This window comes from Salvelinus sp. IW2-2015, linkage group LG2, assembly GCF_002910315.2.
Source record: "Salvelinus sp. IW2-2015 linkage group LG2, ASM291031v2, whole genome shotgun sequence".
NCBI lineage: Eukaryota > Metazoa > Chordata > Actinopteri > Salmoniformes > Salmonidae > Salvelinus > Salvelinus sp. IW2-2015.
The window spans coordinates 13,927,126-13,943,114 of NC_036839.1; the positions used below are offsets into that span (position 1 = coordinate 13,927,126).

Here is a 15,989-nt window from a genome sequence, read left to right on the forward strand (position 1 = left end):
GTTGCAGAGAATGGGGTAAATCCCTGTGGAAAGACAAAACACAGGGCCAGGGCTACAGCTGGTAATTTGGTAAGAGGTCACTCACAGTAAACACAAGCTGTTTAGAGAAGGTCTGGAAAGGCCAATACTCCAGGAGCTGTGTGGGACGGATGGAGAGAGATAAGAAAAAAGAGCAACTCTATGAAAACTCCCCACTTCCTGTGTGTATCCTTTATTGTTTTAGGCAAAACAAAACCATTTTCCCATAACATGTTCCTATGCAGGCTTCAAACTTGCTTGGCAAATTTCACACCCTTATTTAGACAACTGATAAGTATCTCGGGGGTATTAATAACTTCAGGTTGGCTAAGCGTTAATATACAGTATGTACTGTAATAACCCTCTCTTATGAATCACCTTATTTCACTTCAGTAACATTGGACCATCCCAAATGGCAACTTATTCCCTTTAGTACACCACTTTTGGCCATAGCCCTGGTCAAAAGTAGTGCACTATAAAGGGAATAGCTAGGTCCCATTTGAGACGCACACATAATTTTTTTATAGCACTTTCTTTCCTTCTTACTACCACTGAGACTCCAGCTGATAGTAAGTTAGTCAGCCAGTCAGTCAATCAATGTAATTTGAAAACATTCTGGGTGATCCTTGAATTCCATGTACTGTACATGAAAATCACCCAGCGCAGGTCACAGAAGAGATCAACCTAGTCTGACTGGTTCTCTCCCCACTTTTCCCCACACGCCGAATTTCAGAGGTCAAATTTGCTTCTGTAGAACATTCTCAGTACAGGCAAGATCCTCACAAAGTTCTACAGCTCACCATCGAGAACATTCTGACCGCTTGCATCACCGCCTGGTATGGCAACTGCTCAGCATGCGACCGTACGGTGCTACAGAGGGTAGTGTATACGGCCCAGTACATCACTGAGGCCAAGCTTCCTGCCATCCAGGTCCTCTATACTAGGCGGTGTCAGAGGAAGGCCTCAAAAATGGTCAAAGACTCCAGCCACCCAAGTCATAGACTGTTCTCTCTACTACCGCACGGCAAGCGGTACCAGAGCGCCAAGTCTAGGTCCAAAGGGCTCCTGAACATCTTCTATCCCCAAGCCATAAGACTCCTAAACAATTAATCAAATGGCCACCTGGACTATTTGCACTTTTTACACTGCTGCTACTCACTGTTTATCATCTATGCATAGTCATTTTACTCCTTCCAACATGTACATATTACCTCCATTATTTAGACTAACCTGTACCCCCTGTATATCGCCTCGTTATTGTTATTTTATTGTGTTACTTTATTTAGTCAAATATTTTATTAAAACTGCATTGGTGGTTAAGGGCTTGTAAGTAAGCATTTCATGGTAAGATCTACACCTTGGCACAGTCAAGACAGGGTAAACATCTGCCAAGCATTACGATATGAGAACAACAAGTAATGTGTTCCAGTCCAAGTGTATGTTTAAATCCATTGCTTTTGGCTTGATAAGGAGGTGGAATTAGGAGCTTTTTAAGGGTATTTAAATCCATCAGATAGTCAGCTGATGCTTATGTTGTGTAGGTAATAATACGTGTACGGCACTGAGAGGAACAAGTTTGTCCTTTCTGTGAGGACATAAAAATCGAATCAAACTGTATTCGTCACAAGCTTCATAAACAACAGGTGTAGACCAATAGTGAAATGCTTACTTAGAGAAATAATAGAAAAGTAATAACACGAGGAATAAATATAAAATGAATAATGATAACTTGGCTATAGACACGGAGTACCAGTACCGAGTCGATGTGCAGGGGTACCAGGTAATTGAGGTAGATATGCAAATATAGATATGCATTCTATGACGGTGCCACATTGAAAGTCACGGAGGTCTTCAGTACGGGCCAATCTACTGCCAATGTTTGTCTATGGAGATTGCATGGCTGTGTGCTCGATTTTATACATCCGTCAGCAACGGGTGTGGCTGATATAGCCAAATCCACTAATTCGAAGGGTGTCCACATACTTTTGTATATATAGTGTATATGATGTAAGCTACTCCACATTATGCACAACAGAAAATGATAAAAGCCAATAGATGTTGCTAGCTATAAGAGACCTTAGGTAAATAAATTAATCAAGCTCCAGTAGGCTAATCTTTTGAGTGTGAACTGTATTACTGTACTGTATTATATTGACTGGAATTACTCACGTCGTTCAATTAAAAACAGCAGGGAGAGAACATGCGATTCAGGTACAGCACATGCGTATAGGCTAGTGAATTTGATTTTAATTTGAAAAAAGGGCCTATTTGAATAATTAGTAAGCTGACGCATATATTCACACCTTTCATATTTCCCCTAATATTAGCCTACCTCTTCTCTCTATTGTTGCATCATTCTTTCCTCGCTTTCAACAGTTACATAAAATACGTTTTGTTGTCCTTATCTTCATCATTCCAATGACATCCTTGAATAATATAGGACTATAATGAGATGCAGAAGGCTTTCACGTCTCTTCACGAAGATTGAATGGTTACGAGTCTAAATAAATAACTGCTATAGCCTACCGCCATCGCGGGTCGCTCTTCTTTCAAACTGCGCGTGAGTTCTATTGGCTGCTGTATTTAACATTCAGCAAACAAGAGCTTGTGTCCCTCTTCAAAGTCTATCGCTATAAGAAATACAAAAAAAATAATGTCCTGCAACCTATTCTAGCTTTTCCTGCATGGGACTCCAAGAGCTAAGGAGTGTTTAAGGAGAGAGGCTACCAGAGCACAGGTGTGTGCATATTGCGCAAGAGACAGCGGCTGTAAGTTAGAAGCTTATTATGCATAACCCATCATTAAATTAGCTAAATACAAAGGCTAATACTGCATTGAATGTATTACCTGAAAGAGGTAAGCTAGGACATCTATATATAGGCCTATATACAGTTGAATTTGGAAGTTTACATACACCTTTGCCAAATACATTTAAACTCAGTTTTTCACAATTCCTGACATTTAATCCTAGTAAAGATTCCCTGTTTTAGGTCAGTTAGGATCACCACTTTATTTTAAGAATGTGAAATGTCAGAATAATAGTAGAGAGAATGATTTATTTCAGCTTTTATTTCTTTCATCACATTCCCAGCGGGTCAGTAAGTTTACATACACTCAATTAGTATTTGGTAGCATTTCCTTTAAATTGCTTAACTTCCACCTGACAGAGCTGGTGTAACTGAGTCAGGTTTGTAGGCCTCCTTGCTCGCACATGCATTTTCAGTTCTGCCCACAAATGTTCTATAGGGTTGAGGTAAGGGCTTTGTGATGGCCACTCCAATACCTTGACCTTGTTTTTCTTAAGCCATTTTGCCACAACTTTGGAAGTATGCTTGGGGTCATTGTCCATTTGGAAGACCCATTTGCGACCAAGCTTTAACTTCCTGACTGATGTCTTGAAATGTTGCTTCAATATATCCACATCATTTTCCTGCCTCATGATGCCATCTATTTTGTGAAGTGCACCAGTCCCTCCTGCAGCAAACCACCCCCACAACATGATGCTGCCACCCCCGTGCGTCACGGTTTGGATGGTGTTCTTCGGCTAGAAGCCTCCCCCTTTTTCCTCCAAACATAACGATGGCCATTATGGCCAAACAGTTCTATTTTTGTTTCATCAGACCAGAGGACATTTCTCCAAAAAGTATGATCTTTGTCCCCATGTGCAAACCGTAGTCTGGCTTTTTTATGGCGGTTTTGGAGCAGTGGCTTCTTCCTTGCTGAGCGGCCTTTCAGGTTGTCGATATAGGACTCGTTTTACTGTGGATATAGATACTTTTGTACCCGTTTCCTCCAACATCTTCACAGGGTCCTTTGCTGCTGTTCTGGGATTGATTTGCACTTTTCGCACCAAAGTACGTTCATCTCTAGGAGACAGAACGCGTCTCCTTCCTCAGCGGTATGATGGCTGCATGGTCCCATGGTGTTTATACTCGCGTACTATTGTTTGTACAGAGGAACGTGGTACCTTCAGGCGTTTGAAAATTGCTCCCAAGGATGAACCAAACTTGTGGAGGTCTAACAATTTTTAACAAAAAAGGTCTTAGCTGATTTCTTTTGATTTTCCCATGATGTCAAGCAAAGAGGCACCGAGTTTGAAAGTAGGCCTTGAAATACATCCACAGGTACACCTCCAATTGACTCAAATGATGTCAATTAGCCTATCAGAAGCTTCTAAAGCCATGACATTTCCTGGAATTTCCCAGCTGTTTAAAGGCACAGTCAACTTAGTGTATGTAAACTTCTGACCCACTGGAATTGTGATACAGTGAATTATAAGTGAAATAATCTGTCTGTAAACAATTGTTGGAAAAATTACTTGTGTCATGCACAAAGTAGATGTCCTAACTGACTTGCCAACCTAAGTGTATGTAAACTTCCAACTTCAACTGTATAAATCTAGAACAGGATTATCTATTTTGGATGTTGAGACAGTTGAGACAGAGAGAAAGACAGAGAGTGCTCGCGCATGCACTGATTTAAAGCAACCATATTCAAGTGATAGGCTGTTTGCGGCAATAAATACAAACATCTTTACAACTAAAAAAATAAGGTGACCCCCGAAAGCCAGATGGCGATGGGTAAATTAGACACGCATTCTGTCTTTATATTACTGTAGCATAGACTATGCTGTAGCAAATGTAGGTCTACCTGTCACAAGAAAAAAAATGACCATGATGAGATGAAAGGTCTACATTGCATTGTGAAGTGCGCTCCATACTGAGATGGGCTGTCTGTCCCCATCCTGAGGCGTTGATGATTCATCATCCAGAGGCCATAGACAAGCCAGATCGCATATCATTTAACACTTCCACTTCATGATATGCTGTTCATGTAAATAATTGATTGTAATTGCCAGTTTCACTCAGTTATTTATCTCGGGGGAAAAGGGAGTGGTAAATCCCGGTAAATCTCGGTAACCGGGTTCCCGCCATTCACCCCTAGTCCGGGATGAGCAGTGCTGGAGAAGAGAGTATTTCCCCTTGAGTCATACTTATATCTATCACACTGTACTCATTCTTTTGAGACAATGCTGCATTGTCTACACTGAAGTGTTTATCAAAGAAGCAGCAGACTGTTGCTCTGCGGTCCCCCCTGATGCTCATCACATGCACTGGTGCTTCCAAAAAGTCATCAAGGGACCAAGAGCTTCATACTTTATATGGAAACATAACTATGATCTTGTTTTGTGATTACAGTTTTCCAAGTAAAAGACACAGATGAAATATGAAAAAAATATGAAATTTGCCACAGTGCAATAAGATAATGTACGAATAGGCTATTCCTTATGAAGAATATATATTCTTACAAAAATGTTTGAACTATTAGGCTATCTGGCTGCTAAATGCATGCTGCTGTGACCTATTCAATATATGGCATGGAAAACAAGGAAATGATCTAGAGATTTGCTTCACATACTCTTTTTCAGACCTTCTTAACAGAAAAACGCTCTGTTATGGGGGTGGAAGGTAGGTGGCTTCCAACTGTTATGTGTCAGAAGAGTGCACAACAGAAAACAAAGCACGGGCCAAGACTTCATACACAGTCTTGACTATTTGCGATCTAGCAGTGTACATACATTCTAGAGACATTTATAATAACCCCATTTGCACAGAGCGTTATTGTGATGAGTGTCGATTTAGTGCTCTATCTGACAATAAAACTGAGCACATAAAATCCTATAATAGCCTACCAATTAATTTGGGGCAATTTGAGCATAATGTTGACTGGTTGTGTGTACAACCCAGTACAACTCCAGTAATAAGAATTCAGTGGTATTTACGGTCAGTGCGTTGGCTTCAACCGCACAAAGACGACCCATTATTCCTCGCTCTCTGGATGACGGCCACTGTCTGTTTTAGGCCTCTGAGGCATAAAGCATACCGTCCACCAGACATAAAAAACCTTTGTATTCCCAAGAACTGACGAGGTTAGTAAATACAAGCTTGTCTTAAGGTCTCAATTACATTTTTCCACCAAGTTTTCATACTGACCAAATTCAGTGATTCCACCTCTCCATTACGTTTAATGTGGTGGTTGCTAAGAGTGGTGTGTGTCCCCGTTGGAATACCACTGACCTCTTCACAGAAACTACAACAAGGCCTGAGAGATCGGTGACAAGTCACTCAACACTGTGCGATATCTTTATCTGCTGTATTGAATCTATCAAACAGCATTGTCGGTAATGCGACATTGCACAAACGTATAATCATCATTGCACAAACGTACTGTATAATCATTGCACAAACATATCATTAAATACTGAAAAGTTGTGCATTAAAAATGTATTAAGAAATGTGTTCATTTTCATATTAGTTTGTCACATTTGTGAGTGAATGATATAAATGTCATCCTCTATTGGCTTTCAGAGTTTAGTGAAGCGTTTGGTGGTAAAGGTGTAAGCTAGTTCCTGGTCCAATTGAGAAGTCTATTCCTGGCTGTACAGAGAGCCTTTTATCCCTCAGGAAAGTTTCAAGGGGAAAGAATACTAGAACTCTGCGGGTTCTCTCTCTGCTGAATCATCATCTTACCTTACATAAGTAGCTTTTTCCCCCTTTAACTGCACCCAGTGAGGAAATCACAAGCCTAGATCCTGACAAATGAGAACACTCTGTCACACATTGTAGAGGCCCAACTATTTCCATAATAGTTCTTCTGTTCGGAGTTGAAACTTTGCAGGAGTATAAAAGGATTAGGTCTCCGATAATATTTTTACAATTAATTAACGTCACAGTAGTTGAAATGGCAAACTTGGATTTTAAATTGTGGTATTAGTTTCACAAGGTCCTCTCCACAAGGAACAAGTTTGCCTCAAAGAACTATAACTTTTACCATGGAAAAACATGGGTGTTCAGTAGATCATATTAGAGTTGTACGGCTGCCAGTATGCTACATTTTGGCACTATAACACATAAAATAAGGTTATAGGGCAGTGTTTTGACTTGGACCCCAATGATTTCAACTTGCAGCTATATTTTCCTCATATCTATCGGTTGTAGAATTTGGCCCATCCCTCTCACCATAGCTTTCATCATTAAATTCAAAAGTGCAGCTGTGCCCTTGGACTGCCAAAATGTCTGGAAACAGCTGTCGCGAGTCACAATACCTTAACAAATTCCATACTCGGCTCCACCCCAAGAGAAGCCTGCCATGTGAGATCATGGTTAAAGGTGTGTCCCATTATCAGCGCAGGCTTTACATAGCTGTGAGCATAGATCAACTCGGTCCTCGGGACTCCAAGGGGTGTACGTTCTGCCCTAACACTACATAGCGGATTCAAATAATCAGCACGATTTGATCATTTGAATCAGCTGTGTAGTGTTAAGTCAGAAACCAAAACGTTCACCCCTTGGGGTCTTGAGAACCAAGTTTGAGAAACGCTCATTTGGAGCGAGGAATGTCACCTATAAAATACAAAACTGTCAGAAAATCTAGACATCCTCCTCCTACATTCCTTTACTGTATACTGTAGGCCTGTATGTGGAGCTCTATTCATATAAATGCAAAGTTGCCAAGTGAAGAATTTCAAAATGAGACCAGATGTCATTTCAAACAGATGCTGCGGTGACAAAAATGATGTTCTTATAGTAGATATTAAAAGGGAAACTTCACTGCTAGACACTATATAGACCAGCTGGACTAAGAGGGCAAATGGCAAACAAGTAAGTTGTTTTGCTGTCGGTAGCTAGCTAGTAATATCAGCTCTCTTTTTACACAAGGCAGTGTTGTTCAGTACAGTACAATTGTATGATCAAGTCGGCCATGACGGGGATTGCTAGTAGCACTACAAGACAAACTAGCCATGTTAAGCTATTTTTCTTTGTTGGCTATACCCAAAACGCACTGTAGCCTAACGTTATAGCTAGCTAGACGCAGTGTTTTTCACTAGGAGCAAAACTGGAGAAATGTTTTGATGATGAAGAGTAAAGGAATGACTTTGGCTTTATGACTTATATTAGTCTTTGAGTAACTACACCTGTGTGTTGTAGCTAGCTAGCGTGTGTCTGTGAAACATTCAATATTCTGCATTGTGCTGTTACATTAGAAAGACAGTAAACAACGATTACCCATGAAAGTCAAATAGTGCTTTTGTCATTCTCTTACAGACAAAACTGCTTGATGGTCTACAGATTATTTTTTGGAGTTTGTTCTACGTGGGATGAGAAGCTAGGCAGAGGACATCAAATCCCCTTGCCTGCTTGTGCTGTTGGGGCCATTCAAGCAATTTATCCCTCACACAATGAATACAAAGAAGTTGATGACTCAAGAAGAGATATGAAAGGTCCCATAACAACAATCTCCCCTTGTGTCAAAGTGAACTCACTGCTATCCCCCAAAACACCATATGCAAGTATTCCCTTTGTAGAACTGTAGTATTTCTTATAGGTGTTATGTTATATATGTCATACATTGCCATAACTGTTCCTGCATACAGCTGAGCTGTGTAAACTCACCTAGGTCTCCAGCGCAAATAAACGTTCTTGTGAATTCAAGCAATGTCTACTTATTTGCTACATTGACAGACTAATCTGTTTTATTGAAACATATTTACGTACCAACAAATGAAAGTTGAAATGATACACCAACTCCCTGCATCATTTGCTTTAGCAGTAAGAGTGTGGCAAGTTACTTCCAAATACGTTTCATGAATACCACAATGAATTGATCCATGGTTTCTGATGCAGCTGGAATGTTCCAGGCAAGATCCTGAATGTTCTTCAGCTGGTGAACCTTGTCTCGTGTTGAACTTCATGAGCTCCATGAAATTAGACTACACAATTTGGCTCTTGCCAGTCACATGCAGTCTTTTCCTCTTCTGAGTCAGATGACGTTGAGCTTGAGGTTGTTCTCGGCTGAAAGCTTTCATCCAATAGGTCTACAGCAGGGGTGTCAAACTCATTCCACGGAGGGCCTAGTGTCTGCAGGTTTTTGGTTTTTCCTTTCAATAAAGCCCTAGACAACCAGGTGTGGGGAGTTCCTAACTAATTAGTGATGTTAATTCATCAATCAAGTACAAGGGAGGAGCGAAAACCCGCAGACACTCGGCCCCCCGTGGAATGAGTTTGACACCTGTGGTCTACAGGATCTGTACTACTGAAGCTGGTGTCAGAGTAATCAGCAGCAGCAGTTGGACTAGTTTGTACGACACACACTAGTCAGTGACTTCCCAACATTTGACTAACTTTGTCCCCATCAATACACACTCAAACAAGGTACAGTACTATATCCACCCATCCCCCTGTGTCAATAGATAATGTATACTAACCTTCACACACACGTCAGTCATCCACACCATCCCTCCTTTACTAATAACTCAGCTTTCTTAAATTTAGACTTCCAAGCTTTACATCACACAAATCAACTACCCTCCATAATACAGAGAAAACTACAGTAGAAGTTGAAACCTACTTATAAACACACCAACTATGACAACAAGACACAACCATGTTTATGCCTAGCTCCAGTATATTTAATTGCTTATGGAGTCAAGGTGACTTAAACTAGTTATTTGACAAGTCATATAGTGTTATTTGACGTGTATCTTTATTGACATGCTGTCACATTCCTGACCATAGTCTTTTGTATTTTCTTTGTTTAGGTGTATCAGGGCGTGAGTTGGGTGGGTGTAATCTAGTTTTCTATATCTGTGTTGGTTTTCTGTTGTTGGCCTGATATGGTTCTCAATCAGAGCAGCTGTCAATCATTGTCCCTGATTTGGGCCCCACTGGACTTGAGGGCGCCTCTGACTGAGCCCAGTACCACCGAGTGCCAACACCACGCACCAGGCTTCCTGTGCGTCTTCCAGACCCTGTACGCCCTGTTCCTCTTCCCCGCACTCGGCCCTGAGGTGCGTGTCCCCAGCCCGGTACCACCAGTGCCGGTACCCACGCACCAGGCATCCAGTGCGTCTCCAGGGTCCAGTACTCCCTGTTCCTGATCCCGCACTCGCCCAGAGGTGCGTGTCTCCAGCCCGGTACCACCAGTTCCGGCACCACCACCAGGCCTACTGTGCGCCTCAGCAGGCCAGAGTCTGCCGTCTGTTTCAGCACCGCCCGAGCCGCCCGTCCTGTCCAGCGCCGCCTGAGCGCGCCGCCTGTCCGGAGCCTCCTGAGCCGCCCGCCTGTCCGGAGCCGCCTGAGCCCCCGCCCGCCTGTCCGGAGCCGCCTGAAGCCGCCGCCTGCCGAGCCGCCAGAGCCGCCCGCCAGTCGGGAGCGCCAAGCCGCCCGCCAGTCGGGAGCCGCCAGAGCCGCCGCGCCATCGGGAGCCGCCAGAGCCGCCCGCCAGTCGGGAGGCCGCCCGCCAGTCGGGAGCCGCCCGCCAGTCGGAGCCGGCAGAGCCACCCGCAGTCGGGAGCCGGCAGAGCCACCCGCCAGTCGGGACGGCAGAGCCGCCCGCCAGTCGGGAGCCGCCAGAGCCGTCCGCCAGTCGGGAGTTCCAGAGCCGTCCCTCAGTCTGAGCGTCCTCAGTCCTGAGCTGCCCCTCAGTCCGGAGCTGCCTCAGTCCGGAGCTGCCCTCTCAGGCCCCGTCGGAGCTGCCCCTCAGTCCGGAGCTGCCCCTCAGTCCGGACGCCCTCAGCCGAGCTCCCTCATCCTGAGCTGCCTAGTGGGTGAGGGCGTTAGTTGGGTGGGTAATCTATGTTTTCTATTTCTGTGTTGGTTTTCTGTGTTTGGCCTGATATGGTTCTCAGAGGCAGCTGTCAATCGTTGTCCCTGATTGGGAACCATATTTAGGTAGCCTGTTTTCTGTTGGGTTTTGTGGGTGGTTGTTTTCAGTCTTTGTGTGTCTGCACCAGATAGAACTGTTTCGGTTTTCACTTTGTTGTTTTTGTATTTTGAGTTGTTCACTTTCATTAAATAAGATGAACAATTGCGCATTGGTCCTCCGATCCTTCAAACTTCTCCTCCTCAGACGAGGAGGAAGACGACAGCCGTTACACATGCAAAGACCCAAACGGCGTTCCATATAAATCATGGTTGAGAAGGAAACGACTGAACAAATGAACAACAAAACAGCACAGCACAGCAAGTAAGTGAAATAAATAGGTTTTGATTATGTTTTACTGGTAATGGGAACATATGTAAATGCCAACAAAATAACTTTTTGGTCAGTGTGGTGTGTGTGTGTGTGTTTTACCTTAATTTAACTAGGCAAGTCAGATAAGAACAAATTCTTATTTACAATGACAACCTACCCCAGCCAAACCCGGACGACACTGGGCCAATTGTGCACCGCCCTATGGGACTCCCAATCTGCGCTGGGCAGACGGGCAGCGCAGGCGGCGCTGGGCAGACGGGCAGCGTAGGCGGCGCTGGGCAGACGGGCAGCTCCGGCGGTGCTGAACAGACAGCAGACTCTGGCCTGGTGAGGCGCACAGTAGGCCTGGTGCGTGGTGCCGGAACTGGTGGTACCGGGCTAAGGACACGCACCTCAAGGCTAGTGCGGGGAGCAGCAACAGGGCGTACAGGGCTCTGGAGACGCACAGGAGGCTTGGTGCGTGGTGCCGGAACTGGTGGTACCGGGCTGGAGACACGCACCACAGGGTGAGTGCGTGGAGGAGGAACAGGGCTCTGGTGACGTACAGGAAGCCTGGTACGTGGTGTTGGCACTGGTGGTACTGGACTGGGGCGAGGAGGTGGCACCGGATAGACCGGTCCGTGAAGGCGTACTGGAGCTCTTGAGCACCGAGCCTGCCCAACCTTACCTGGTTGAATACTCCCCTTAGCCCGGCCAGTGCGGCGAGGTGGAATAGCCCGCACTGGGCTGTGCTGGCGAACCGGGGACACCATGTGTAAGGCTGGTGCCATGTACACCGGCCCGAGGAGACGCACTGGAGACCAAATGCGTTGAGCCGGCTTCATGGCACCTGGCTCGATGCCCACTCTAGCCCGGCCGATACGAGGAGCTGGGATGTACCGGCACGGGCTATGCACACGTACAGGAGACACCGTGCGCTCTTCCGCATAACACGGTGTCTGCCCGTACTCTCGCTCTCCAAGGTAAGCACGGGGAGTTGGCGCAGGTCTCCTACCTGACTTCGCCACACTCCTCGAGAGCCCCCCCCCCCCCCCCAAGAAATGTTTGGGGCTGCTTCTCTGGCTTCCAGCCGCGCTTCCGTGCTGCTTCCTCATACCACCGCCTCTCGGCTTTAGCTGCCTCCAGCTCTTCACAAGGGTGGTGATATTCTCCAGCTTGAACCCAGGGTCCCTTACCGTCCAGAATTTCTTCCCATGTCCAGGAGTCCTGTGTATTTTGCCGCTGCTGCTGCTGTCCTTTACCACGCTGCTTGGTCCTTGGTTGGTGGGTGATTCTGTAACGGCAGATTTCCTCCTCTTCGTCTGAAGAGGGGGTGTAGCAGGGATCGGACCAAGACGCAGCGTAGTAAGTGTCCATAGTTTTAATATAATAAACTAAAACAAGACACAAAATAACAAAAGTAAATCTAACCAAAACAGTCCCGTGTGGCACAAACACTGACACAGGAAACAATCACCCACAAACCAACAGTGAAAAACAGGCTACCTAAATATGGTTTCCAGACAACGCAAAACACCTGCCTCTGATTGAGAACCATATCAGGCCAATATGACAAACCTAAACATAGAAACACAGAACATAGACTATACCCACCCAGCTCACGTCCTGACCAACTAAATAAAGACTAAACAAAGGAAAATAAGGTCAGGAATGTGACAGTACAAGCCCCCCCACCCCCCCCACCCCCACCCCAAGGTGCGGACCCCGGCCGCATAAGGTCAGGAACGTGACACTGGAAGCAATGTCAGCACAATAACTGTTTGTTGGGAGCTTCATGAAATTGGTTTCCAAGGCAGAGCAGCCGCACACAAGCCTAAGATTACCATGCGCAATGCTAAGGGTCGGCAGGAATGGTGTGAAGCTCGCCGCCATTGGACTCTGGAGCAGCGGAAACGCGTTCTCTGGAGTGATGAATCACGCTTCACCATCTGGCAGTTCGACAGACGAATCTGGATTTGCCAGATGCCAGGAGAACGCTACCTGCCTGAATGTATAGTGCCAACTGTAAAGTTTGGTGGAGGAGGAATAATGGTATGGAGCTGTTTTTCATGGTCCGGGCTAGACCCCTTAGTTCCAGTGAAGGGAAATCTTAACGCTACAGCATACAATGACATGAGAGACGATTCTGTGCTTCCAACTTTGTGGCAGAAATTGTTTTGTCGAGATCGGTGTGGAAGAACTTAACTGGCCTGCACAGAGCCCTGACCTCAACTCCATCGAACACCTTTGGGATGAATTGGAACACCGACTGCGAGCCAGGCCTAATCGCCCAACATTAGTGCCCGCCCTAATGCTCTTGTGGCTAAATGGAAGCAAGTCCCCGCAGCAATGTTCCAACATCTAGTGGAAAGCCTTCCCAGAAGAGTGGAGGCTGTTATGGCAGTAAAGGGGGGGGAGGGGGGGTCCAACTCCATATTATTTCCCATGGTTTTGGACGAGGGCCTGTGTTTTGGCAGTGTCAGTAGTAGGATAACAAATGTAGCATGGCGTGGAGGGCCAAGTGATATCTCTACAAGTCATTGCACTTGAAAAGTGGGATGAATTTTCAGAAGCATTTGTCTAATGGCTTCAAGTATGAGAAGCCACAAATAACGCAACAGCTCATGGAGAGAGTGGTTTTAATTTACAAATTGTTTATATTATAAATGAAACTTATGACATGGATGCATGAATGTATTTCAGTCTCAATATGGGAAAGTCAGCAACTGGAGAAACGGAAACTTTACATTAATTGTTATCAAGCCTTCAAATTCTCCATATCACTTCTAATTAAAATCACATTAAGTCTGTATCCCTCCCTTGCATGCCAAAGGAGTGAGCAGTGACTCTAAAAGATCGCAAAGAACTTTGGAAACTCACTCCTCCCAGTTTAAGAGCCAACGCCTCCAACCAAATGGAATACTGTCAGCTGACATCATCTTCAAGCAACCGTTCCTGAACCAAATAAATGGGACATTAAAAGTGTTATGACTGTGACATATTGTAAAGAGATGATCTTTGACTCTTATTTGATATTCAATATTAGGAAAGACAAACATATTCTCATGGATCATTTTGTTTCACCACCAGTGGAATTTTTGGGATAGGTGATTATTACACACTACACACAGTGGTCTATCGGACCATCTACACTACATGATATATCTATGCAATCATCCATACAAACAATTATTTTGAACTGTATTGGCAAAAATTAAATAGCCAGTCGTTGATTATAATGCACATGAGATGCACACTGGTTTGCCTCCAAAACACTTCCCATCACCTCAACATGTGCTCAAGGAAATTTCTCAGAACAACTCTGAATGCAGGAAATTAGTGGAGTTCAAAAATTACTTAAATGTCTGCAACAACTGTTACTTTAGTTACTACACGTACTCAGTATGAGGTGGAAGAATATAGGTTAGAGTTGATTGAAAAATGCACATCTCAAGAACCTCTGGTTGTGGGCTACTAAATTAGTCAAACCCTTTGCCTTAGACATGCAATTATGTCACTAAATTGCAATTTGCTTGCAACATGTGTCCAAAAATGTGTTGCAACAGTTAACTTTTTGGGGGTATAGAATGGTATAGATTAATGAATTTAAAAAATCCCAGTTAAGTCGGGGAAAGGTTTGAACTGAAAAGGGTTTGGAATGACATAAGACTCCATGGGTTACAAAAGTCTCATATTTTCCAACTGATGTCATCTCAAGATGATCTCACATGTTTAAAAATTCCACAGTAATGATCTAATATACACGTTTTTTGTCACTTCCTCATCAATCTTTAGAAGCATTTCGGAACACCTCCAAATAATAGTGACTAATGTTACTTCTAAACGTGAAGTGAACAATAATGTCATGTAGACTAGAGTTGAGAAGAAAAGCTGTTGGCTGACAGCTGACAGAATGAATCCAAATACGTTCTCACACAGAAGCCTCTTAATTAGTAAATACACCCAGAATGAATCCACATACCTAGAGCCAGAGAGCCGTCGTCGTGGACTTCGTTGGGACACATTATCATCCATGTCTAGCTGCACAGGTTTAACAAAGTCCCTCGGACTACCGAAAGTGAAGCAAAGCACACAATTATTCATATTTCATAACTAAAATTGCACAGGTTTTCATCTAGAGCTGTCCCATCCGAATGCTTGCTGTGGATGGTCGAAACCCTATTGACAATCAGGACAGCGTTTCGGATGGTAACTTGCCCTTTGTTGCCCGGCATGCAAAGTGGGACACAGGACAATTATGATTTAATTAAGCTCATTATGTTACTCGTCATCTCTTACCATGAATGCCCCTGACCCTCCGCGCTGCTGTCAACTTTCATCAGTATTTATTAGGGAGAAGAAAATAAATTATACCGTACAAAATATATCGTGGCGTTGATTCGTTCAGTGATACATTAGGCTACTGTGCGTTCAAAATGAATTCTAGAACTCCCACTTCTATCTTGATCCACACAACAGTCGCTCCTCTGTTCCAATACGCCGCCAGCACAACCCAGTCTTTCCATCGTTTAGCCAGCAGTCTACATTTCAAAGTTGTGACACGATGCCTGCTACAAGCACTGATACGTTTTCTCTGCCAAAAGCATACCAACTACAAAAATCGACGTCAAAACGTATGAGTAGAGATTCAAATAACCATTCGAGGGGCGTTGAATACCTTCACTCTTCTCCCGTTTTTACTCCCAGCGGTAATTTCACCTATCCATCCCAGAGGGAATACACATACTTTGCCTGATTTTTAAATGAATTCAACAGTGAAAATGTATGTAAAAAAATTGTGCTGCAGGAGACAATTCATATTACTTTTATTTTTAGTGTTGTGAACAATTCGGGTTTACATTGATAATATTGAAAGACTAAATATTATAATCATGAAATTTCCCAAATAGTAAATGTATAACATATTCCCTCTAACCAGCAGTGGAAAATGCACTACC

At 44.1% G+C, this 15,989-nt stretch overlaps 1 protein-coding gene across 1 annotated transcript in view; it reads right to left on the bottom strand.

Annotated features, from left to right (window-relative positions):
- LOC111974739 (cordon-bleu protein-like 1) overlaps window positions 1-15,665 on the bottom strand; it is a 44,797-nt gene extending 29,132 nt beyond the window's left edge. The window contains exons 1-2 of the mRNA XM_024002709.2: window positions 15,331-15,665; window positions 15,014-15,100 (exon numbers count right to left, since the gene is read on the bottom strand). Of these exons, the coding sequence (XP_023858477.1) occupies window positions 15,014-15,100; window positions 15,331-15,371 (128 nt within the window). The 5' untranslated portion in view covers window positions 15,372-15,665. The remainder of the gene's footprint in view (window positions 1-15,013; window positions 15,101-15,330) is intronic.
- Window positions 15,666-15,989: the final 324 nt, after the last annotated feature.